The sequence below is a fragment of the Clytia hemisphaerica genome, unplaced genomic scaffold (genome assembly GCF_902728285.1).
Source record: "Clytia hemisphaerica strain Z4C2 unplaced genomic scaffold, Clytia hemisphaerica genome assembly, whole genome shotgun sequence".
In the NCBI taxonomy this organism is placed as follows: Eukaryota; Metazoa; Cnidaria; class Hydrozoa; order Leptothecata; family Clytiidae; genus Clytia; species Clytia hemisphaerica.
This window is the reverse complement of record NW_027103585.1, coordinates 809099-834671: the sequence shown is the minus strand read 5'-3', so window position 1 is coordinate 834671 and position 25573 is coordinate 809099. Positions and strand designations below refer to the sequence as shown.

Genomic DNA, 25573 nt, shown 5'->3' with positions numbered 1-25573 from the left:
TGATATATGTTTGTATATCAGAGTTTAGATGCATTTGGTTTGTTTTGGTTTTATCCGGACTCTTGGTTCAGCCTCACTCTCATGTCTATATAAGGCCTCAGTTTCTTCACATGGACCTTTTTCAGTTCTTCATTTCTTAGTGCTGACTGCTGTATTTTTGCTGTTCTGTATCCTGTTCTATCTACTCTGTATACTGTATACTGTATTAAACTCTACTTCAACATGCTTGCCGAAAGATTATGCTTCACTATACTAATGTTCTTGACCACACCACCTTGTACTCCTCCACCCACCACTGAGGGAAGTGGGACACGTAAAAAGAAATGCCCTGGCTGTCAGAGGACCCATGACGATCATACCTTTGGTCCTCCAAGCAAGAATTGTCAAGGACCAGTGTCGCCATCTCCCTCTCCTACTGATACTTCTCGTGCTGATCGTACCGAACAACGCAGACAACAACAAACTCCAAGCTCCAGGGAAAACCCTGATGCTGGGTTGTCCTCTGATCAGATCGATCAATATCGCCGCCACTTACAATTCTTGAAGGATCAAGAGAATGAACTCCTAGAATCAATTAGGAAAGATCAAGAAAATCGCGAAGAAAATGTTTTGAGGGATGAGATTAAACGTCAAACAGAAAAACTGGAACGTTTGAAAGCTTCAAGGTCCCTCTCTTCTCGTTCCGCCACTCCGCCCGTTTCTTCTCGCTCAGAGGAAACCCATTCGTCACGATCCGCCATTTTGAATCGCTCTTCGACTGACACTATGTCTACTTTGCTCCACCGTCCGCTCCTTGCTCAACCACAACAACAACAAACACAATCGCATCTCTCTGGTTCTTCGTTTGATGTTGCTGCTTCCCTTCCTCATTTGAATTCTGGTTTGGCTTCGCAAGACTCGCTCCTGGCTAACCGTCCAATCTCTCACAATGAACTGTTCCTTCGTCCAACTCGTGCAAATGATGTAACTAGAGGTAAAGCCTTACGTATAATTGACTTTGTTTCTCGAATTCGACCAGCTGAAGATGAGAAAGTTCTCTCTTATGATAACAACTGTAAGCTGGCCTTAATTTTACAAGACACAAAACCTAAATTGTCTAGTGTTACTATTGAACAGTATAATATTGCAAACCTTCGTATTTTTTATGAATTACTTTTTTCTGGGAAGCTTTCCACTCTCCTCCATGTACAGGAATACCTCTCCTATGCGATCAAGGTCTTAGAGCTGGCGACTAAGTACACATGGCAATCCGTGCTGCAGTATGATGATGAATTTCGGATTCTGCAGCACACCTATGGTTTCTCATGGAGTACTGACCATAGTCACCTACATGAGGTCGTTCTTATGCCTCGCTGGGCTGCGAAGCTACCTCGTGGATTTGGGCTGGGCAATGATACTTCCACACCCAAGAGTGATTCCTCTTTTTTGTCAGGCCTTGCGGGTAACAATAAGGGTCCAGCCATCATGTCTCATCTCTCCTCCGGTTTGGAGATTTGTCGCATGTTCAATTCTCGGAAAGGATGTCAGAAGTCTCCTTGCAAGTTTGCTCATGCTTGTAACCGAAAGGTTGGTTCACAGGTTTGTGGAAAATCTCACCAAGGTTTCCTTCATCCTGTGGGCGAGGGTGGCTCTCAATGACTCCTTTCCAATAAACCTGCTCCATCTCCGCTTGACTCTGCAGTTTGGGACAAAGAACTCCTGAATGATCCGGACCGTCAATTTCTATTTGACGGGGTGGTCAATGGGTTTCAATTGCTCCCAGCAGATGCGACAATCAGCCCTGCGGAGATGGACAACTACAATTCTGCAGTTGGCCCGGGTTCCAAAGAAAAAGTTGAAGCTACTATTTTGGAGGAACTCTCAGCCGGAAATTATATTTTAGCGAATGAAAAACCTGTTATTGTCAGTGCACTTGGAGCAGTTCCAAAGCCTGATTCAGAGGATCTCCGTTTGATCCACGACTGTTCGATGCCCCACGGTTTGGGTGTCAATTCTTATATTGATATTGAGAAACAATCTTTTCAGACCCTAGACGACGCCTGTCGGTTGATAGGGGAATATTTCTTTATCGCCAAGATAGATTTGAGACACGCGTACAGATCTGTCCCTGTCCACCCTGCTAACCATGCTGCTCTTGGTTTGAAGTGGAAATTTAGTGGGGATGAGCACTACACGTATCTAAAAGACACACGTCTCCCTTTTGGAGCCCGCAGCGCTCCTGGTATATTTCATCGTTTGACCCAGAGTGTTCGGCGCATGATGCAGAGAAGAGGCTTTCCTTTGATCATTGTATATCTTGATGATTTCCTGGTCATTGGTCGGACTCAGCAGGAATGCCAAGCTGCTTTTGATACCCTTCACTCACTCCTGATATCCCTAGGTTTCACTATCAGTCCTTCTAAGCTTGTTTCACCTTGCCAGAAACTTGTGTTTCTTGGTGTTGAGATTGATACTACAACATTGACTCTCGCACTTCCTGCCAAAAAGCTAGGTGACCTGAGAGACGTTCTAATGTCTTTTCAGTCCCGAGCTCGTGCATCTAAAAGACAGTTACAACAGCTGGCTGGCCGTCTCAATTGGGCCTGCAAAGTCATCTATGGCGGCAGGACCTTCTTGCGTCGGATCTTGGACCTTATGGGTTCCTTGCATAAGCAGTCATCCAAGTGTCTGCTCAATGAGGAATTTTTTAAGGACATCTCTTGGTGGCTAGATTTTCTTGACGTTTTTAACGGTCAGTGCTCATTCCATGACATGCGACCTGTGACTAATATCCACACAGATGCCTGCAAGACAGGTATTGGAGCAGTGTTTGAGAACGACTGGTTTTATTCCAACTTGTTAATTGATGCCCCTGCTTTAGCAGGTTTGCACATCAATTACAAGGAGGCTCTTTGCATTGTGTTTGCCTTAGAACGCTGGGCTCCTTACTTGTGTAATAAGGTAGTCCATATTTACTGTGACAACACGGCTGCAGTGGGTATGCTAAACAAAGGATCATCTCGCAACCCGCTCATGATGACTTACCTCAGGCGTCTGTTCTGGTGCTCAGCCACATACAACTTTCGCCTCAAAGTTTTCCATGTCCCGGGGGTCCTGAATGTTGTTGCTGATCATGTCTCTCGGTTGCATGAACACAAACATCTTGCAGCTTTTCTCCAGTATCTTTGTAACTGTTTCGATCAGTTTGATCCTTCCGATGACATTGTCTGGCACATGTCTGAGAACTGTTTCTTTTTTCTTCTTGGTTTATATGGGTCTGGCTCATGCCTTCGCTCTGCCTTTTAGAGTTTGCGTCTTCGCTGCTGGCAGAAGTGCAGTTATATCGTGAAGCCACCTACGCTGTCAATACCCGCAAGGCCTACCGTACTCACCGAAAGGTCTATCTCCAGTTTTGTAATATGCTTAATATTTCGCCTGCTCCTGTTCAACGTATTCACCTCTGTATGTATGCTGCCTACCTAGCACGATTCCTGTTGCCACAGTCTGTTTGTGTTTATTTGAATTTTGTTGGTCTTCTTCACCGGGAGATGGGTTTCCCCAACCCCCTCCTCGACAACTGGTTCCTGTCCTCTGTGCTCAAGGGTATTAAGCGATCTAAGGGTATCCCTCCTGTCCCCAGGCTCCCCATCACTGTGGATATCCTCTCTTTCATTCATTCCCAACTCAACCTCCTAGATAGCAAGCAGGCTTCCTTCTGGGCACTGTGTCTGGTCTCCTTTTTTGGTCTTTTCAGGAAGAGCCACCTTTTGCCTGTTTCCCAGAGGGACTTCTCGTCTAGTACCTTTCTCACTAGGTCTGATTTTTCGTTTGTTGGTTCAGGGGTGCATATCAGAGTGAGGTGGAGCAAAACCATCCAGTTTGGTCAACGTACTGTTACTATACCACTGGTTGCCATACCCTCTTCTCACCTCTGTCCGGTTTTGGCTGTGTCCCGTGCTTTTTCCCTCACCCCGGGAGCCCTTCCTTGCGATCAAGCCTTTTGTTGGAGGGATTCCCACCTTGCCTCGAATCGGGTTTTTGTGTACCGGGATTTTATGTGCATCCTTCAGGCTCACCTCTCTCGTTCTGGGCTCTCACCCCGTCAATATGGGTCACACTCGTTCAGACGTGGTGGGGCCACCTTTGCTTTGGAGGCCGGGGTACCTCTTGACTCCATTGCAGTCATGGGTGATTGGAAGTCTGATGCAATGTACCTCTATTTACATATGCCCCTGTCCCAGCGCTTGCACGCCCAGCATTCTATTTCTTCCTATATTTCATCTTTACCTAACTAACACCCACATTGGATTTGGACATTTATTTTATTCTAGTTTTTATTCCTGTACATATTTGCCATGTCATTGTCTTCATTTCAAGAACTGAAAATACCATGTAGATCACACTGTGTGCCTTCCTGCCTAGTCCCCCTTTCGACCACTTGTGTTTAAGTTTCTGATATATGTTTGTATATCAGAGTTTAGATGCATTTGGTTTGTTTTGGTTTTATCCGGACTCTTGGTTCAGCCTCACTCTCATGTCTATATAAGGCCTCAGTTTCTTCACATGGACCTTTTTCAGTTCTTCATTTCTTAGTGCTGACTGCTGTATTTTTGCTCCTCCACCCACCCCAGCATCTAGGGAGCTTCCTTTTAATTTAGCAATTTCGTTTTATTTTAAGCCTTGTTTATTTATACCTGCCTTTTAGTACTATTACTCCTGTTTTGTCATTTTAAGCCATATACTCAATATTGTTTACATGTACTATTTACTGTTTACTGTTTTTGTCATTTTGTCACTTTTGCTGTTTTATAACTATATGTGTTTGTATGTGTTTTCTTTACGCGTATCTGTGTATTCATTTATTTTATTCTAGTTTTTATTCCTGTACATATTTGCCATGTCATTGTCTTCATTTCAAGAACTGAAAATACCATGTAGATCACACTGTGTGCCTTCCTGCCTAGTCCCCCTTTCGACCACTTGTGTTTAATGTATTGATTTTCGCAGAAAACGACATCCCTCAGCAAGAGGTCACGTGACATATTTCAATGGCTTATAACTTTCGATAGAACAGTTTTTAGGTATCGTTCCTGACCTTTTTCTTAATCTACGTTAGGAGAAGAAGAAGGGTGGAGAAAGAAGCTGAAACACATGGAAATCCAATCCATTCCTATCTTGAGAAGAAGGTGAGCATAAATTTCTTTCTGATTTCCATCATGTATATATTGTCTAGATATTTAAATGGTCAAAACTTGGAAAAGCTTGCACTCTTCTCAGTGCCCCATTTTTAGCCTTGATGCCAGATGCTCAAAAGAAAACTAGATCATAATAGATGCTCTTTTCTCCCTGTTTACCTTTCTGTATGCTCCCCTCCCTTGTATCTTTTGTGGGCTCTCTGGGATCCTTTGGTACGTTTTGTGTGGTTCTTTTTGTACACTACCCATGGTCCTTTTTGAATGCTTTCAGGGTACCTTTTGTACGCTCTCTGTTGGTCCTTTTTGTGTGTTCCTGGGTACCTTTTTGTACGCTCCCCGTGTACCTTATTGTACGTTCCAGTGTATCTTATTGTGCCGTTCCCCGTATACATTATTGTACGTACCCCATGTACCTTATTATACGTTCCCCAGTACCTTATTGTATGTTCCCCGTGTATATACCTTATTGTACGTTCCCTGTGTACCTTATTGTACGTCCCCCGTGAACCTTATTTTATGGGCAGGTCTAAAACGCCTAATACCTACTACTTAATACTTACTACCTAATACTTAATACTGACTACCTAATCTGTTTGGATACTTTACAGACCAGAACTTCAATGCCCTGGCTCTCTCCTCCGCCTTCGAAATCTCTATTCTGAGAAAATTGGTTTCGTAGAATTTGAATGTGTTATCTAAAAGAATATTTAAACAAAGTAAATATTTTCTTCACCTCATATGAGTACAAAGCAATTAAGGTTATTATCTTAGTTTTTCTTCCTTTTACTGCTCTTGTGACTTTGATTTAAATTTAATTATAAGAACACATGTGCAAATATCTAAAACAGTAATATTCTTATACACCCCTGTCTCCTTTATAAAGATCCAAATGGCTAAAACGTTACTAAAACGTTCTTTGAGGTTAAATATAGGTCATCATATATTAAACATAGGCATTCTATCGAGTAAAGTGTCATACATTAGTTTGTAGGGCTTTATCATCTCAACTGATTCTTATAAATAAAACTAATATGAATGAGCAAGCGAAATATTTTTCTCCTACGAAAAAGTGTGTCTTGACAAAATGTGTGTAGTCTGTAAACTATATAGAAAAAGCGCAGGAAAATGAAGTGAAGAGAAAAAAAGAGAGAAAATATTTTCATGTCTTTAAAACGCTATAAGACAAAAAGTTGAAATTTTTTTAACACCAAATTTTCAGATTTGGTCATATTTGGCATGCTGATTATTTTAAAGGTATTTTCGAGCAATTTTGAGGTATATACAGTAAATATTAAGTATTAGGTAGTAAGTATTAGGTAGTAGGTATTAGGCGTTTTAGACCTGCCCCTTATTTTATGTTCCCGTGTACCTTATTCAGTAGCGGCCTGGCTTAATTTTCTTGGTGGTGCAAACTATGAAATTGGCGCCCCTGGTATTTTTGCGGCTAGTTCGAAACGCAGGTCACAGGTCAACAGGTCACAGGTCACAGGTCACAGGTCAACAAAGTGCAGACCGGAAAAAAGATAATAAGATCATAACATATACATAACATAACATCAATACATAACGCATTAAATTACAAAAAAGTAATACATGTTATTTAGATATTATAAAATGACAATTGAATAAAATAACAACCTAGTGACACTTACTTACAAAAATAATGACAAAATCATAAAATATGATGCCTAACAAGACAAAAGCACGAAAAATATTTATTATACAAAATGTGATGTGGATGGTGTGAATGGATAAAAAATGGCACCAAACAGAAGCTTGCAAGGTCCCTAAGAGAGTGGTTTTAGAAGGATGGAACTAATTAATTATTCAGTTATTATTTTAATGACTTAATGACAACTTTTGACAAAAATGTTGACAGAATCACAAAATATCATGTCTTACAAGAGAAAAACACCAAAAATATTTAGCATACCGAATGTGATGATAACAATATGGCTGGATATAAAATTACACCAATCAGAAGCTCGTGAATTCTCTGAGAAAGTAGTTTTAGAGCGATGAGTTTTATTATATGTAACCATCATATAACATTACAAACATTACAATATGTAATATACCTGTTATACGTATAATATGGTTTTAAATCTTCTGGTCTGCATTATACACGGCGCAAACTGCGAAAGATCCATAAAAGCACATGGTTAAATTTTGATGTTTGAAATGGTTTTATATGGATGAAATTGCTTGAGAATTATGTTTTTGATAATTCTTTGTGTTTTCCAAACATTTTCCTCTGCAATGACATTGATTAGAGTCAACCTGTCATCACTGACCTGTGACCTGTGACCTGTTGACCTGTGACCTGTGACCTGCGTTTCGAACTAGCCGGTATTTTTGTCCTTATTTGCGCCCTCCACCATTAAGTGAAAATATTAAACTGTAAGAGCAGTGACTGGTTGAAAGTAACACCCGGAATTTCTGAGTTAACAAACTTTTATTTATAGAAAGGTGGTGGTAATTATAACTTGATATCTATTTCCTTGTTATTTCCTGGTGTTACTTTACTCTCCATTAAAGATCAATGGCTGAAAGAGGCCCTGAAATTCCGAAAGTTGGCAGGAATAAGGGTTCTTTGTAATTGTGGCGCGGCAGGCAAAAAAATTTGGTGTAAGAAAGGTCAAACAGCTCAAAAGATATTCTAAAAAGGAGAAAGTCAGTCCGCATGGGAAGTCGTCAGTAGTCCGACACTTTCTAGTCCGACAGTAAAAATGTCCGACGTTGGATTTGACGAATGCGTCAGTATTCTGACAGCAATTTTGTCCGACGAGTAAAAAAAACATATAAAAAACGAAATATGAATGGCTGAAGAGGAGGCACTTTTATAAAAATCCAAAGTTCCGACTTTGATGTTAGGCCCCTAAACCCGACTTTTCTTGAATTTTAGGAAGCTTATTAGGATTTAGGATTAGGCTTTCAAGAGTCAATAAATTGGATTTAACTGTTTTTGCCACCCTCCTTTTGTGATTTAAAACCCTTATAATAGCATAATTCTGAACATGCAAATAGGGAACTTGATTGGTCCTTTATTTCTAGTTATGTCAAAATGCTGCTAAAATGAACTTTTATTAATATTCATCTCCGTGAAAAACCCTTATTCAACATTCGACACTCTTTCAAATCTTTCCTTTTCGGACAAAAGTGACGTCGGAAAAAAAGACCTCCAAATTGTAAATTTATTTTATAGATTCGGACTATTTTACTGTCGGACTAGAAAATGTCGGACTAGTGACATGCACCCGTCCGCATAAGACCACAAAAACCACAGCGAGCAGTTTCGATCAATCCATCATTTTTGGGGAAAGCATCCTCTTTAACCCCTGGTGGATACACAACACTTCTCTTGCTTTGACGTTTCGCAATTCAATGTTGATAGTAGTTTTGGAAGCGGAAGGAAGCGCCACAGGCGAAAAAAATTTACATTGCACTTATAAAAGGCACTAAAAACGTGTCAAAGGGCGCCAAATCGCCCAACCAAAGATCAAAGAAAATTTTGGCGCCCCCTTGAAAAGCTTTTTTGGCGCCCCTCTCAGGTCTTTCTGGGTGGTGCACTGCACACCCTGCACCCCCTGCCAGGCCGCCACTGACCTTATTGTATGTTCCCAATGTACCTTATTGTACGTTCCCAGAGTACCTTAATTGTACGTTCCCAGTGTACCTTATTGTATGTTCCCTGTGAACCTTATTGTATGTTCCCCGTGAACCTTATTGTATGACCTTATTGTACGGTCCCAGTGCGCCTTATTGTACGTTCCTCGTGTACCTTATTGTATGTTCCCCTTGTACCTTATTGTACGTTCCCCTTGTAGCTTATTGTATGTTCCCCGTGTATGGTTGGTTTTTGGTAGCAAAATTGCATCAAATTTTTTCAGGTCATCAAAATCACAATCTGATTCGTCAGACATGCCCGATGGACGAAAATACGTTCATCAGGCACGCCTGATAACTAAAATACATTCATCGGGCCCGCCTGAAGAACTAAAATACGTTCATCAGGCATGCCCGATGAAATAAATTAATTCATCAGGCATTTCTTTAGACAAACAGCAATCTGGTCTGTAAAATTTCAAAATTCTGAAATCTGTTCTGTAAATTAAATATTCCGGTCTGGAATTTTTACGTGCGCACGAGGTGATTGCTGGAGTGGAAAGTAGACAGTACGAAACCTTTCATTATTATAGTTACGTAGCTAAATAAAGCGACGTAGCTAAATCTAAGTATGTTAGCTGATGTTAGCTCAATCGTGATTTCAATACGTAGCTATATTTAGTAACGTAACAAAATTAATGAAAGGCGTATACTGGTAGAAGAAGCTTTGAACTGGTCGAACGGTCTGCTGTGCACCAGTACAGATTCTTGCTTCAAAGGACATTAAAGCCAGCAGGCAATAAAGAAGAAAATATTTATAAGATTTCGGCATTGTTTTGTCAGGTTTGTCTGTTTGTGTTTTTTATCATCACATCACATCATTTTCCATAGTCTCAGCTCCAACAAAATAAAGGGGGAAATCCCACTTGTTCGACAGTACATTTGATCGACAATTGTCGAACAACTGAACTGTCTAACAAGTGACCGCTCAGTTGTTCGACAGCCCAGTTGTTCAACATCTCAGTTGTTCAACAAATGCGGTAATTAGCATTTTTAATGCACTATTCTGATGGGTGCATGTCACTAGTCCGACACTTTCTAGTCCGACAGTAAAATAGTCCGAATCTATAAAATAAACTTAAAATTTGGAAGTCTTTTTTTCCGACGTCACTTTTTAAAGTGTCGAATGTTGAATAAGGGTTTTTCAGTGAGATAATATTAATATTAATAAAAGTTCATTTTGGCGGAATTTTCACATAATTAGAAATAAAGGAACAGTCAGGGTTGTAAATCACTAAAGAAGGGTCGTAAAACAGCTAAATCCAATTTCTTGACTCTTGAAAGCCTAATCCTAACAAGCTTCCCAAAATTTAAGAAAAGTCGGGTTTAGGGGCCTAACCTCAAAATCGGAACTTTGGATTTTTTTAAAAGATGTGCCTCCTCTTCCGCGATTCATATTAAGTTTTTTATATGTTTTTTTTTACTATCGTTGTCGGACAAAATTGTTGTCGGAATACTGACGCATTCGTCAAACCCAACGTCGGACATTTTTACTGTCGGACTAGAAAGTGTCGGAGTACTGACGACCTCCCATTCTGATGTCTATTTTAAGAAATTCTATTTTCAATTCATTATCTGATCTTTTCTGGGGTCAGGATTAGAGTACAACAAAGTGCGAAAAGAATAAAAACTTTGAATTAAGGATGAGAAAGAGTTGTAATTGTCGAAAATATCAGAGTCGATCAAGTGAATGACAAACAACTCCAGACGATCTCAATCGAACGGAATCGACGATCGAACCAGTCGAACCAAATCGAACGCAATCGACCAATTGAAATTCGATTGTCGAATGCAATCGAATCTCAATCGAATAGACCTTTTTTCAAAGAGGACGTCCTGTTGAATAATTATGTAGTCCAGCCATAAAAACAATGATAGAGACATGCATAATTACTGTATCATGCATATTGTAATAATTATGCATGGTTTTATCATTGTTTTTCTGCTGGACTACATAATTATTCAACAGGGTGGCCTCTTTGAAAAAAGGTATATATTACCGCAATTTTCAGATTCGATTGATATTCGATTGCGTTCGATTGATGTTCGATTGCGTTTGATTGCGTTTGATTGCGTTCGATCTTCGAATCATTGACCCCCAGATAGTTCATCGCATAATTTCTACGGAAAATCGAAAGTAATTTCATTCGGCTTGTGATATTTGAGAGCTTGGATGTTGGGAAGCTGCAAGAATAGACCTTTTTTTAAAGAGGCAGCCATGTTGAATAATTATGTACTCCAGCATTGTGTTGTTGGCGTTGTGGTATAACCTTGATTCCTGTACAGGCGAGGTTCGATTCCCACTCACAACGGTTCACTTGGCAAGTGAACAAACCTTCGCCCGGTCAACCCATACCATGTGAGGGGAATTGGGTAGTCAGTTCAAGGTGCTGACGGGATGCTTACTTAAAGCATCTATAGTTGCGAGAATGGGCTCCCAGAGCCTCCTGTAACTCAACCATAATAGAATAGATAAAAACAATGATACAGCCATGCATAATTTTTAAAATATGCATGATACAGTAATTATGTATATGGCTGTATCATTGTTTTTATGCTGGAGTACATAATTATTCAACATGGCTGCCTCTTTAAAAAAAGGTCTATAAAGCCAGACGATCTCAATCGAACGGAATCGACGATCGAACCAGTCGAACAACAATCGAACCAATCGAATATTACCCAGAATTTTGACATTCGATTGAGATTCGATTGCGTTCGACAATCGAATTTCAATCGGTCGATTGCGTTCGATTTGGTTCGACTGGTTCGATCGTCGATTCCGTTCGATTGAGATCGTCTGGACAACTGGGCTGTCGAACAACTGAGCGCTCACTTGTTACTTGTTAGACTGCCCACTTGTTCGACAATTTCATCAAAATGTCGAACAACTAAGCTGTCGAACAAGCGCACTGTCGAACAAGTGACATGGCACCAAATAAAAGCCTTATCAGAGTTCCTTTTGTGGAAATGAGAGCCATTACTAATATTTAAATCTAAGCTTTTTCTATGCTAACAGTATAATTTAAAAAGATGTATATTATTAGCTTAGTTGCAAACAAATCTGGCAAAACATGCTTGCCTATGCTTTTTTGATTGAGTTCGATCAAGTTTGGTTGCTTTGATCGATCAGTTCAATTGATTTCAATTGACTGACTGGTTTGAAGAATTCTCTTTTAAAAATAGCATCTACATTATTCCCAAGAGCAAGACCAGGGGATGTCAATCGTAAATTTTGATTGTCGAATCGTTTGTAGTCAATCAATGTCGAATTAAGTTAAGTGGTAGGTTGAATCGATCGAAGTGATCGGTTGAAGCCAATGTAAATTTGGCTTTTTACGACGCAAAAGTACTGTACTATTCATGATATTCATGACGTAATCTTTTATATGGAAGCATCCGAAATAACCAGAACTAGTGGCAAAATAACAAAAGAACTAGTTCCGGTTTCCGGTTATTTCTGGGTGCTTCCGTATAAAAAGATTACGTCATGAATATCATGAATACTGTACTATAGAAGCCAGAATCTTTTGCCAACGCAAATAAATCTGAATTTTATATGCGCGACAGATAGGAAACAGAATTATGCCGTTGTTTACCAGTCTAGGATTATACTAAATTAAGGGGTCCTTATATTAAGGGACAGTCCCTAAATTAAAGGACACTGTCCCTAAATTAAGGGACAAAAATATTAAAGTGCAAATATCTTTAGATTGGTGCATCAGCGGTTTCTGAAATTTGCACTCCATTGAAAGTATGTTATTACGACCATTTTGGCTGAGCTAGAATTCAAAAATTACGTCAGACGAACGCTGAATCAACAAATTAATTGATCTTTCTAAATTAAACGCGTTTGAACTATAAAGCGTGTAAAACTAAGACCAAATAAAATAAAGAAATTTTGAAAAATAGAGACCAAAATGTTACTCAAAACTTTATTATTTTCTTTTATAAAACAAAATTGTATTGTAAATTTGAATAATAGAATCATTAAAATGACCAAAAACATGAAACTTAATATCAAAAGTCTTTGTTTTACACGATTAGGACCAAGTTCCGACGACTTTCAGATGCAAACATAGCTTTTTTCTTCCCAGAATTCTTATTTGATAATAAGTTCCGACGACTTTCAGATGTAAACATAGCTTTTTTCTTCCCAGAATTTTTATTTGATAAAAAGCGCGTGGAAAAAGCTGCAACAAAAATAACTCTAGTCTAAGCTCTCGACCGGTTAGTGTAAAACGCAGGTCACAGGTCACAGGTCGCAGGTCACAGGTCACAGGTCAGTGATGACAGGTTAACTATAATCAATGTCATTGCAGAGGAAAATGTTTGGAAAACACAAAGAATTATCAAAAACATAATTCTCAAGCAATTTCATCCATATAAAACCATTTCAAACATCGAAATTTAACCATGTGCTTTTATCGATCTTTCGTGGTTTGCGCCGTGTATAACGCAGACCAGAAAATATTTGAAACCATATTATACATATAACAGGTATATTACATATTGTAATGTTTGTAATGTTATACGATGGTTCCATATAATTAAACAAATCGCTCTAAAACTACCTTCTCTGAGAACTCACGAGCTTCTGAAGGGTGTAATTTTATATCCAGCCATATTGTTATCATCACATTCGGCATGCTGAATATTTTTGGTGTTTTTCTCTTGTAAGACATGATATTTTGTAATTCTGTCAATATTTTTGTCAAAAATTGTCGTTAAGTCATTAAAAAGACAATTGAATAATTAATTAGTTTCATCCTTCTAAAACCACTCTCTTAGGGACCTCACAAGCTTCTGATTGGTGTCGTTTTATATCCATTCACACTATCTACATCACGTTCTGTATTATAAATATTTTTCGTTTTTTTGTCTGTTCTTGCATCATATTTTATGATTCTGTTAATATTTTTGTCAAAAATTGTCATTAAGACATTAAAATAATAACTGAATAATTAATTAGTTCCATCCTTCTAAAACCACTCTCTTAGGGTCCTTGCAAGCTTCTGTTTGGTTTCATTTTATATCCATTCACACCATCCACATCACATTTTGCATAATAAATATTTTTCGTGCTTTTGTCTTGCTAGGCATCATATTTTATGATTTTGTCATTATTTTTGTAAGTAAGTGTCAATATGTCAAAATAGGTTGTTATTCTATTCAATTGTCATTTTATAATATCTAAATAGCATGTATTACTTTTTTGTAATTTAATGCGCTATGTATTGATGTTATGTTATGTATCTGTTATGATCTTATTTTTTTTTCCGGTCTGCACTTTGTTGACCTGTGACCGCGACCTGTGACCTGCGACCTGTGACCTGTGACCTGCGACCTGTGACCTGCGTTTTACACTAACCGGCTCTCGACTTTGTTGGGATTTCATATTTTGCAAGCTCGTAGGGCTAGTGGAGAAGCATTGTAAAAATGGAGGCCCGCTGATGAATGGTTGTCAAAAAATTGAGGTTTGAAAATTTATGTCCCTTTATTTAGAGACTGTCCTTAAATTTAGGGACATGATTTTAATCAATGTCCTTTAATTTAGGGACGCCCTTAATTTAGGGATGTCCCTTAATTTAGTATAATCCTAGACTGTTTACATTTTATCTACTTAGGCGAAAATATAAAAAAATGTTGTGTTTCCGGAATGCGGGTGAGGCAAAAGCTTTGTCATGCGGCCGACCGCAAAATAATTTTTTTGCTATTTGGCGGCTATTGAAAGACAAAAATTTATGTGAAAATTGCATAAAAAGACTTCGAAAATGTATTTTGTTATCTAACTTTGTCGGACCAGGTCGGACTAATATATTTGTCGAACTTGTCGAACAAATTATGTTATCAAACTTTGTCAAACTCGAAACGATTAAAATCGAACTACCTTTAAGGGAACTAATTTTCGCTGGAGCTAACTTTCGCGGTCGAAAAAAAAATTGAAAAAACCGCATTTCGCAAGAATTAATTTTCACGATTTTCCCCTTTTTGGGACAAATTTCTTTTATTTTCCTATTTTCCTTTTATTTTCCTTCGTAAATCTTTTGCCAAAAAACCGCGAATAAAGCGAAAATTAGTTCCCTTAAGGTAATCGAATTCTCACAATTATTACGATTTTCAATTAGTTCGATTAATCAATTTAATTGAACTTTTGTTGTTTGACTAAGTTTGATTGAGTTCGATTAGTTCGATTGTCGAACTGTTCAATTAAGGCGGTCTGGTATTTTGAGAATGGTTTCTCACTTTATTCCAGCTTTTTGTTAATAAAAAATGGATGCTTTACGGCAGCAAGTAATCCAAGAAGTTATAACAGCATTATCACCACAAACAGCTGGTGGCTCAGCTTCACAAACTCCCAATCAGGGATCAACACCTACTTCAGCACCTCGCCTACAGGGATCAACACCTGCTCCATCACCTTCACAAGCAGGGCCTTCATCCTATCCACGCCCTATTCGAGCAACAGCGTCAGCCTTGATTGATCGGACCCAAAGCTTAATTCGAAATTCAGCACGATCGTGTTCTATTCCTACTCCCAACCACCCGAACAGAGCAGGAAAGCGTAAGAAGGTGGAAATAAAAATTACAACCCATGAAATTTGTTTGTTGCACCCATTTAACCCAGAAGAAACTTCTTGTGATCCAGTTACCGGTTATGTTGATGACTATGCCATAACCCAGGCAAGTGTTCACACAAAACAAGTATTTGTCGAATTGAAAAGCGACTTCAAAGAAGATGATATAAGGGAAAAAATCTGTAATGTTCTGAGAAACCGAATTCCCAACATAAAAAAAACAGACTTTGAGTTTGTTAAAAGAGATCTGGGTCGTATATATACCCCAGTTGTTGAAGAAACATTCAGCTTTGATTACAAGCAAATTAAAAAGATTGAGGGTACTGGGAAGCTTTATGTTAGATTGAACAGAAAACCTGTAGTTGATGATGAAACATCTTCAGATGATGATGATGACTTTTTACCACCGGTTTTGAGGCCACGACCTGCAATTTCAACAACCTCAAACCAACCAGGATGTAGCAGAGATGTTAATTTATCAGAGATTTTCCCAGATGTTCCAGCAGATACCCTCAATGAACTTCTAAACAGTAACTCAGACATAAATGAGGCTGCCAATGCCATTGCAGATTTTAACAATAACACCTCTACACCTGAGGAGGAAAGAAATGATAACTCTGCCCCAAATATTACTACCAATCCTTCACGAAGTAGACACACATTGGCGGTGAACGAGGACACGTTATTTGAAGATTGCTTTTCATATTACAAAAATCCCAACTTTGATCCTGAGACACCAATTAGAATCAAATTTGAAAATCAACCTGGCATTGATGCTGGTGGTCTCACCCGCCAGTTCTTTATGTTAGTGTCTCACCAAATCATTGATAAGCTCTTTGAGGGTAATGCAGGCAACATGTTGCCTAAAACCAGTGCAAACACTATATTGAGCGAAATCTATGTTGCTGTTGGAAAAGTGATAGCTCACTCCATAGTCCATGGTTGTCAGGGATTGCCATTTCTCTCGCCAGCAGTGTACAATTACATCTGTAGTGGATCTATTTCGAAAGCAGCAAGATTTGTAACATTGGAACAGGTTGCAAATGGTGTCTATGTACATTACATCAAAGAGGTATGTTTTTTACTTCAGAACTTTCATATTTTTCTCCCAGGGGGGGGATTTTTCCCCAAAAATTTTCCAAAAGGGGGGGGGCAAATTTTTTGCAAATTATACAAAGGGCCCAATAATTTTTTCTGGGAGGAGCCTAAGGTTTCTGGGGGGAACTGACCCAGGAGGAAACTATACCTTTGTTAACATGATATAAAGCAGATTTCAGTCAGTACGCTAAAGCTCTAAAGACACAGTAAATATTCCATCTGGCATATTTGGCGTTTTTACTGCATGACCGCGTTTTTAGGAAATCTAGGGGAGTCGAGCGTGCTCTTCCGTGCTAAATTGTAGTTTTGCACTTTTTCAATGTTTACACCAAAGTCATTTTATAATAACCCCTCATTTAATGACTTTAGTCCCAAAAGTGTCAAAAACCTTCATTTCCTTAGGGAAAATCACTCCAATATCCTTTAACTATGATCCCCCATTTAATGATTTTACCGGAGCTTTCCCCTGCTTATCTGACCTCCCCTATAATTTTTAAGCATTGAAGAGTAATGAGGTGTTATAATTAGCAAAATTTCAACACCACAGGTGACATCAAACCAACAAGTCTATTCTGATTTCCAGAAAAAAAATAGTTTGAGTTCTGTTTAAAAAGTTTAAAATTAAAGTTTAAAAATTTGGGCCAAAAACTGCCTAAAAATAGGGTTTTTTGGACTTTGTGCAAAATTCTTCATTAGTTTTTTTTTTATTTTTGGCAGAAAGATAGAGTGCAAGGTACCCTAAAATATGGCCGAAAATTTTTTCGGTTTTTGGGGTAATTCCCTTTGACCATTTTCCTGTTGCTTTCATTATAGTTGCTAATAAATTTTGATGACCATTTTGTTTATTGTTTTTGAGTGCCTAGGGGGCATTCAGAAAGTACTTTTGTCGCCAAAGGAAGGAGGGGGGGTCAAGTTTACATTCAGTGTACTTTCAGTTTTTTGAAGAAGGGGGGTCGAGCTTCGATCATGATTTTTTTCCGTAATGTTATATGTGAAACAATGCTTTCTATCTTTATTGATAACACTTTAGGGATCTTCTCAAAAATATAATCGATTTTCGATTATCAAGTTCGATTAATGATTCGACTATTTAATCGAATAGCTGCCGTCGTTTAGTCGAATAGGTTCGACTATTTAATCTCCTATATTCGATTATTTAATCTCCTTTATTCGATTATTTAATCCTTGTATTCGATTAATTAATCCTTTTTTGCTTATATCTTAGGGATCCTCTCAAAAATACCGAATTTCGGTAAATTGGTTTTCGGTTAAACTCGGCTGTTTGTTTTGGACAATTTTCCCACCCATCGCAAGTGAAGAGGATAAAAAATGCTAAAAAATGATATATAAAAAAGTACAGGTTGTAATCCAATTTTCATCGATATTTTTGCCTTGAAGTTATATCTTTTTTCAACGTCAATTTTAACTTCACGTTTCAATGGAAGCGCAATTTCGAAAAAGAAATCCCTTTATTTTACAAATCATCGACACATATCTACTCATTCTCTTTAGCATTTTTTACCTCCAAAATAAATAAAACTTACTGGTTATCCTTGGGAGTTTTTGATATCCAAAAATGAATCACCATTGATAAAAACAAAGTTTAGATAAATAAAGGCTCCCATCGAAAACTAAATTTCGAAGGGAGGAAAGTCTGTAGTGAAAACTGAAGCAAACAAAGCATTCCATTTCCATACATACATACCTCTTACAACCATATCTCAATGTAATAAATGTTATAACTTTCTGTTTCAAAGTCTTTTCAAAAATACAAAATATGAATAAAATCACAATATTTTAGGTTTAATTTTTAGAAAATGTTTTCTTCTCAAAACCAAACTCACAAATGAATTCAATGTTTTGATTGCAACATTTTCGAATCTTTCGAATGCGTGACGCAATTTGATTGGCAAAAAATAGAACTCACGCGAAAAACAATGCAACGACTTCATTTTTTAGATGAGAAAAAGTGCAACAACATCAATAATTCTGCGCGATGATTCGATCTCTTATCTAGCCATTAAAAAAAACCTGGATGTAAAATTCGAATCCATTTTTGCAAACAGAATAATAGAGCATGACGTAACTTGTAAGAAAAAAATGTTGCATTGACCAATCAAAATGCCATGATTGACTTTTGCGAACAGAACAATAGAGCAAAAGATTGTTTTCTTCCTGCTTTTATATGACGTAATGACGTATTCTTGATCTTGTGAGTGCTCTCCCTTTTATCCTTTTATCTTTTTTTTGTTTTGCCCTTTTTGATTTGAACATGAACACAGCGATGGAGTGCTATTTTCGAATCGAAAAACAATAACAAAGACATAAGAAGCAACTGTGTTGAGAGGTTGATCACAGAGGAAAGTGTGTGGAAATTAAAAAGATAGAAAAAGAAAGAAGTACTTTATCGTGGAGAGATCGTGGAATTGTTATCCAAACATTAAGAAACTTAAAGATGATGCGATAATGTGATTCACAAAAGGATTATTCTATCATTTCATAATTTATGATGCCCCTTGGTAGATCAAAAATCCTTAAAGGTAAGAAGAATTATGCAGTCATTGGTTGATTTGACTACGGCTTTTTGAAAATATTTTTTCTTTTGTCTTTCAAATCCACAGTAGACAAAGGCTTGTTTGCGCTGTTTTCGATCTACGTAAGAAAAAATAACCGATATTCGACTATCTTTTGGAAAAAATTCGATTATATTTTGGAATCAAAAGGATTAATTAATCGAATCATAAGATCAAATAGTCGAACCGAGGGGACTAAATAATCGAACTGAGGGGACTAAATAATCGAACTGAGGTGACTAAATAATCGAATTTCGATTGTTAAATAATCGAAGTACTTCGATTCTTTAAGCGAATTTTTCGCTTAAATTCGATTATTTAAGCGAATTTATTTTTGAGAAGATCCCTTACTACATAAATGACAGAGCAGACTGACCATACATGTTATAATAATTGGAGTTTTTTTATTATAAAAACCAACCAATTTTCAATAAGAGCATGACAAAAGAAAAGTGTAAAAAATATTAACTTTGAAGTCACCTTGTCTAATTTTCCAATTAAGGGCAATTAACTCCAAAGTAATTTTATACACTGAAAAAACATTTTAATTTTAATGGGTATAAAAATCAAAACTTTCACTATTTCGGGGGGGGGGGGTAAGAAATAGGAGACAATTTAAAACAAACGTACAAAGGGGGTACCTTAAACGAACGCCGACGGAAAAATAGGTGAAAATGGATGAACATACTATTTGTTTCTTATTTTATATCCATTTCTATTTCCATTCTATATTTATCATAAGGTAGGTCCAATATGCAATGTGCTTGTTCCATTTTCAATTTAGATTACAGATGCCGATTCTGAGCTACTGCACACGTTGTCTCAAGATGAGAATCTAATTCAGATAATTGAGGAAGTCGGCGAAGTGTGTATTCTAAATGTAAGTTCATTTTGATCTATTGACACCCCTCCATCTTGTAGGCCTAGCCATTATAGCGTGCTATGGCTACGTCGACAGTCCAAAATCAATTGCATGTGTCAAAAATAGCACGTCCAAACTCTGCTAAAATTTACTAGAATTTGCCGAAGTATTGGTTTGCGTATTATAGCACACACAAGGTTTGACTCATGGGCAGGCCTAATATTGGATTTTTTTAGCGTTTGGTTTATTAGCAATAGATTTTGCTTGTTGGCTGAACAACCAGAAGATTCATGATTTTGATTCTGATTTTGATGTCATTTTTTTGTTTTTAGGAAACAACTAAATTCATAATAATCCAATCCATGATGATCCATGATATCATTGTAAAGAGGAAGGCATCCTTAGACCAATTGAGATGTGGTCTCCAAATCCTTGGAGTGTTACGCGCTATCACTAACAATCCTGATTCGATGGCAAAGTTTTTCATTCAAAGCACAAATGAAATTTCTCCAGAAGCTCTTGTCTCAAAACTTGAATTTGCGGCAAATGAATTGGCAACAGAATCCAACAAAGAAAAGTTAAGATTTGCTCTATCTACTTTTACCAATGAAGATATAAACAAACTTTTGCTATTTGTCACAGGAACATCAAATATCTTTTCTCTGTACCCTTCTCAAAAAATTAAAGTGAGATTTTTACAAGTAGATGAAATTTGTGCATCAACTTGTGACTTTTCCCTCGTTATACCTGATGGAATGGAGGACGTTGACATGATGAAATCAGCACTAATTGTTGCAATGGAGGAAGATAAAAAAAAGAGCTTCAATACATATTAGTTTTACTTGTTCGGCTCTTTCAACATGCATGCCTTTTGATCTTTTGATTTGAACACTATTTGATGTCTTTTTGTTTTGTATATATTTTGAAAGTTATAGAGAGCCAACTTGTACTCCAGGAACGTTAAAATATTTTGCTCAGTAATGTTGACAGTGCCGTTAATATGCAGCTTTTGCAGTTCATTTCTCTCAGCCAATTTTTCAAAACTTATAGTGATAAGAACAACATTAGGAATTAGAAGTTCTCGTAGGTTTTTCAGTTTCAATATGCACAAGACAACGTCTTCATTCATCTCTTGATAATATAGTCTTAAATTCAAATTTCTAACGTTTTTAAATTTGCTCACGATTGCAATGATGTTTTCATTGAAAAAGTGGTAATAAAAACGTTCGCATTGTATTATAATTGTTTCAACTCTAGATGATTTACATGAATCCAGCACCCTCGTTAAATTTTGTATTGTTGCGTCCTCATTTTCATTGTCCTTCTTCCTATTTTCTTGAAACGTCAATGCTCTGGTATGTTTCAAATTATCAAGCTTTGAAGAAACTTCATCTTCTTTAATTGGTAAATGCACAAATATTGTGTGCCAAAGATGCGGTGTCACTAATTCCTTGAGAAACTTATTACAGCAAGCTATAGTTTTTAAAGTTTCAACTTTACAGTAATCAAAAACCAGCTTTATGATTTCCTCATATTTAGGTACTCCAACAGAATTAGTTTCAGAGATTTGTTATATAACACTTATTGCAGTATTACTCTAATGGAATCTTCTAACAGAATCTCTTCAGATCTCTTACAATGTTTGAAATTGCATAATAAGCAAGCGGAAGCTCTTTTGATTTTGTTTTATTTTTTAGGTTTTGCTGTTCCTTTTCAAGTAATTCTTTTGATATTGGCTCTGCAGTGCTTTTTCACAATAGCATTATAGCTTCTATGAAACTCTAAAAACGAAAACACTTTATTTTTTTGATGACATTTTACATGGTGATATTTAGCTTTATACCTCACCATAGCACATCATTATATATTTTATTTTAGATTATATATTTTATATGTTGATATTTATTTTTATACCTAACCACTCAGTGCTTTTTCGCAATAGCATTATAGCTTTTATGAAAATTCTAAAAAGGTTTATTTTTTATTTTTTTTGATGACATATATTTTACATGCTGGTATTTACCTCTATACCTCACCATAGTGTCATTATATATTTTATTTTAGATTATATATGATTATGTTGATATTTATCTTTATATCTAACCATATAGTGGTTAGGTTAGTGGTTGGCTTTATGGTGTGTTCATTCAAATTTAGTATTTAAAAAAAGCCAGTGCGAAAAATCTTGCCTTCATAAGCAGAATTACAGGTGGCTGACTCTTAATTAAATTTCCTCTGAACGTACTTGTATGATTGACTTTTTTCTTTTGATTGTACATTAAACATATTTTTGTCCATACCTAAAACAAATTTCACAGCACATTCATTAGCAGTAATTAGGGTTAGTATTTATCTATGTCTTTTTCTTTTTGAAACAAAATTAACTACTGGCTAGTTTATTTTCTGTGTTCAAAAGAGATTTTCTTCTGTTATATTTGATGTCCCATGTTCATTTGTTTGTCTCCTAACCAAGTTGAATATGTGCAGGGTAGTTTCGGTGTACCAAACAAGGATTGTTTTCGTCCAAAAAAATATTGAGTAACATGGGAAAAATGTGACTTTTTACACCCCAGAATGCAGTTCTTCGTTCTGTTACTCAAAATTTCTTCTTTATCATTCGAAAGTGTCCCCTGAGCTTAGGGGGGGGGGGGCTAAACCATTTTTGCTTGATTGGGGGCTGCATTTTTCAAAAAATACTGGGGCTAGCTTGCTAGAGGGGGGCTGAGTGTTGAGTAATGGAACTGGGGGCAGAGCTTATAGGTTACAAATATTTTAAATTATGTTAAAAATCTATGCTGTGGGGAAGGTTTTGACCCCTCTTTGAAAAAATTTTTTGCCTGTGGTACAATAAATTTAGTAAAAGTTTTCAAACAATTATTCCTTGATACTTTGCTTAATGAAGGTGGGGGCTACGTTTTTAAATTAATTTAGTTGGGGGCTATTTTCCTTAGCTATTTTCCTATTTTCCCCTGAAAAATGCTGGGGGCTGGACCCCTCTGCACACTATGTGTCCAAACTGAAGAATACGCGAATATTCTGACAGTTTTATTAGCCTAAAAAAAGCAAAATATTGTTGCTAGGGAAAATCTGGTTATTCCCATCATTTAGAATAATTGACATCATTTACATTTTCATTAAATCAACCATCAGTCTAAAATTGATTGCCTTTATGAATTACAAAAACTGTGAAAATTTCAGAGCACTACCTATTTCCAATCAAAAGTTTTTTTAGCGAACATTCGATTTAGCGCAAGAAATCACTTAAAATCACAATGCACCTCAGAATGCAGGTGAAAATTGACGTTATTCAACACTTTATATCTCATGGTACAAAGAAGCTACAGATCTAAAATTTTGACCTATTATTCTTCTCATGTGTATCTTCAAATTCCACCCTGGCTTTTTTGACTTATTTTCTAACACTGTGGCGATAGAATCATTTAAATTCAAAAATGGCATAATGTTTTTGAAGATAATTTTGCAATAAAGCTAATAAAAGTCAACCCTTGAGTTAAAAAGTTCAGAAACTTGTCTGATTTGGTGGTAGAATTAACATACAATGTATTAAAGAAAGATTTGTTCCTCTTGTGAGTTTGGGTCAAAAAGTACAAAAGAAAAACTAACGACCAGCATTCTGGGGAGCAGAACCTGTAGTTGAATTATTAAATCAGTTTCAATGCTAAAAATTATAAAGATTTATAAAGACTTGCTTGTATAATTCATTTATGTTTTTAATGATAAAATTTACATGCCAAAATTTTGAAGATACCCAAAAATTGGCTCTGAAAAAAATCCAGTCATTTATGGAAGGGTGCATTGTAATTATATTAGTTTTACATTCATGAAATTAACCCCCTGAACATTGCAATTTTTGAATCAAGGGCTATTTTTGAGGTAAAATCAACTTCAAGAATATTTAAACCTGGCTAAACAGCAAATTTAAATCTAAAATTTAAAACACTTTTATTTTTTTTTACAGAAGTGTGTTAAAAATGGCAGAAACATGGGAACAGTTTTTTGATGATATAATACAGCTACTTGACACTGCTAATCAAGCTAGCACAAGAAATGAAACTGAAATTGTTATTTCTCGGCTTGAAGGTGTAGCATTTGCTCTTGCTCAGATATTGCCAGGTCCAGGGAATTATGCACCATTCATTTCAGAAATTTTGAATAATATTAATGAATTGATTAACCTGTTTTCGTCTTCGCTGGCAACTATGGGGACTAGGCCAAGTTCACTGGCAACATTATTTCATGAAACTCCAAGAGTAAATGATAATAGACCTGGCAGACCTAAATTTGTCATTCCTAGAGACATTTTAATTAACTTGAGGGAGATGGGTAATTCCTGGACCAAAATAGCAGAAATGTTCATGGTATCAAAGTCAACTATTTTGAGACGTGTTCAAGAATATTGCTTAGAAAACTTTGGAAGGTTTTCAGATATTTCAGATATGGAGCTGAATCAAGTTGTACGTTCCTTTTTCCAACAACATGGCTGTTTTGTTGGTTTTTCACTGGTGTATGGATTTTTAGAAGCAAACGGAATTCATGTTCAGCAAAAACGTGTTAAAGAAAGTATTAGGTTCGTTGATCCAGAAGGTACAAGTATTAGATGGGCTATAGTTGTGTCACGAAGAAGCTATAATGTCCGCGCTCCAAATAGCCTGTGGCATATTGATGGACACCATAGTTTGGTGTCCTGGAAATTTGTTATCCACGGGGCCATTGATGGCTATTCCAGAATGATTACCTATCTTAAGTGTTCTACAAATAATAAGTCTGAAACAGTACTGCAAAACTTTGAACATGCAACGGAAAACTTCGGTGTGCCTTCTAGGGTTAGAAGTGACTATGGAGGTGAAAATGTTTTAGTATGGCAAAGAATGGAACAGTTACGTGGTTTAAACAGAGGTAGTGCCTTGAAAGGTACCTCTCAGCAAAACCAGCGCATCGAGAGGCTATGGCGTGATGTTTTTAGGTGTGTTTGTTGTACGTTTTATTACTTGTTTCAAAACATGGAGAGTGATGGGTTGCTTGACAGAATAATGAGGTTCACCTTTTCATCTTACATTATGTATTCCTCCCTCGAATCAATCATTCATTAATTTCGTTTACAATGTCCTGGAATATGCATCCTGTAAGAACAGAACATAACTGGAGTCCAATGAGAATGTGGGACAATGGAATGATTGATTTACGTAACCGTGACTTGAATACAGTTCAAAGTCTTGCATATGACGAAGATGATGAAAGGATTGCACTTGATGATTTAGAATGGTATGGCTATGATGCAAACGTAAATGATGTCAATCAACCTCAGTTAAGTCAAGTTGAGGTTGATGACATTGATGAGCCACAAGATGGTTTGCTAGCACGTTTAATTGATAATATTGATCCCTTACAACAGTCAGATAGTATGGGTATTGATATTTTTATTCAGGCACTAAACTTAAACAATATTTAGAGGTTGCTTGACTTTAATTAATCTTAGTCTATTTTTTCCTCGAATTTTAAGATTAGATTGTAAAATATTTTAGGAAAATGAAAGATTGTCACGTTTTGATGAATTATTGGAGGTTTATTTCAAAATAAAAAGTTATGTTTTCTAAAACTTTA

At 36.8% G+C, this 25573-nt stretch overlaps 1 protein-coding gene across 2 annotated transcripts; it reads left to right on the top strand.

Annotated features, from left to right (window-relative positions):
* On the top strand, window positions 1-25573 carry LOC136801363 (uncharacterized). Of its 2 annotated transcripts, XM_067057998.1 has the most exons (4): window positions 5095-5165; window positions 15097-16490; window positions 19874-19969; window positions 20284-21130. In XM_067057998.1, exons 2-4 carry the CDS (start codon window positions 15114-15116, stop codon window positions 20785-20787), a joined length of 1977 nt encoding a protein of 658 aa, XP_066914099.1. In that variant the 5' UTR covers window positions 5095-5165; window positions 15097-15113; the 3' UTR covers window positions 20788-21130. The 2 variants fall into 2 exon arrangements, with proteins under 2 accessions (XP_066914100.1, XP_066914099.1); XM_067057999.1 differs by lacking the exons at window positions 15097-16490; window positions 19874-19969; window positions 20284-21130 and adding exons at window positions 1-973; window positions 23931-25573 and having other exon boundaries at window positions 5096-5165.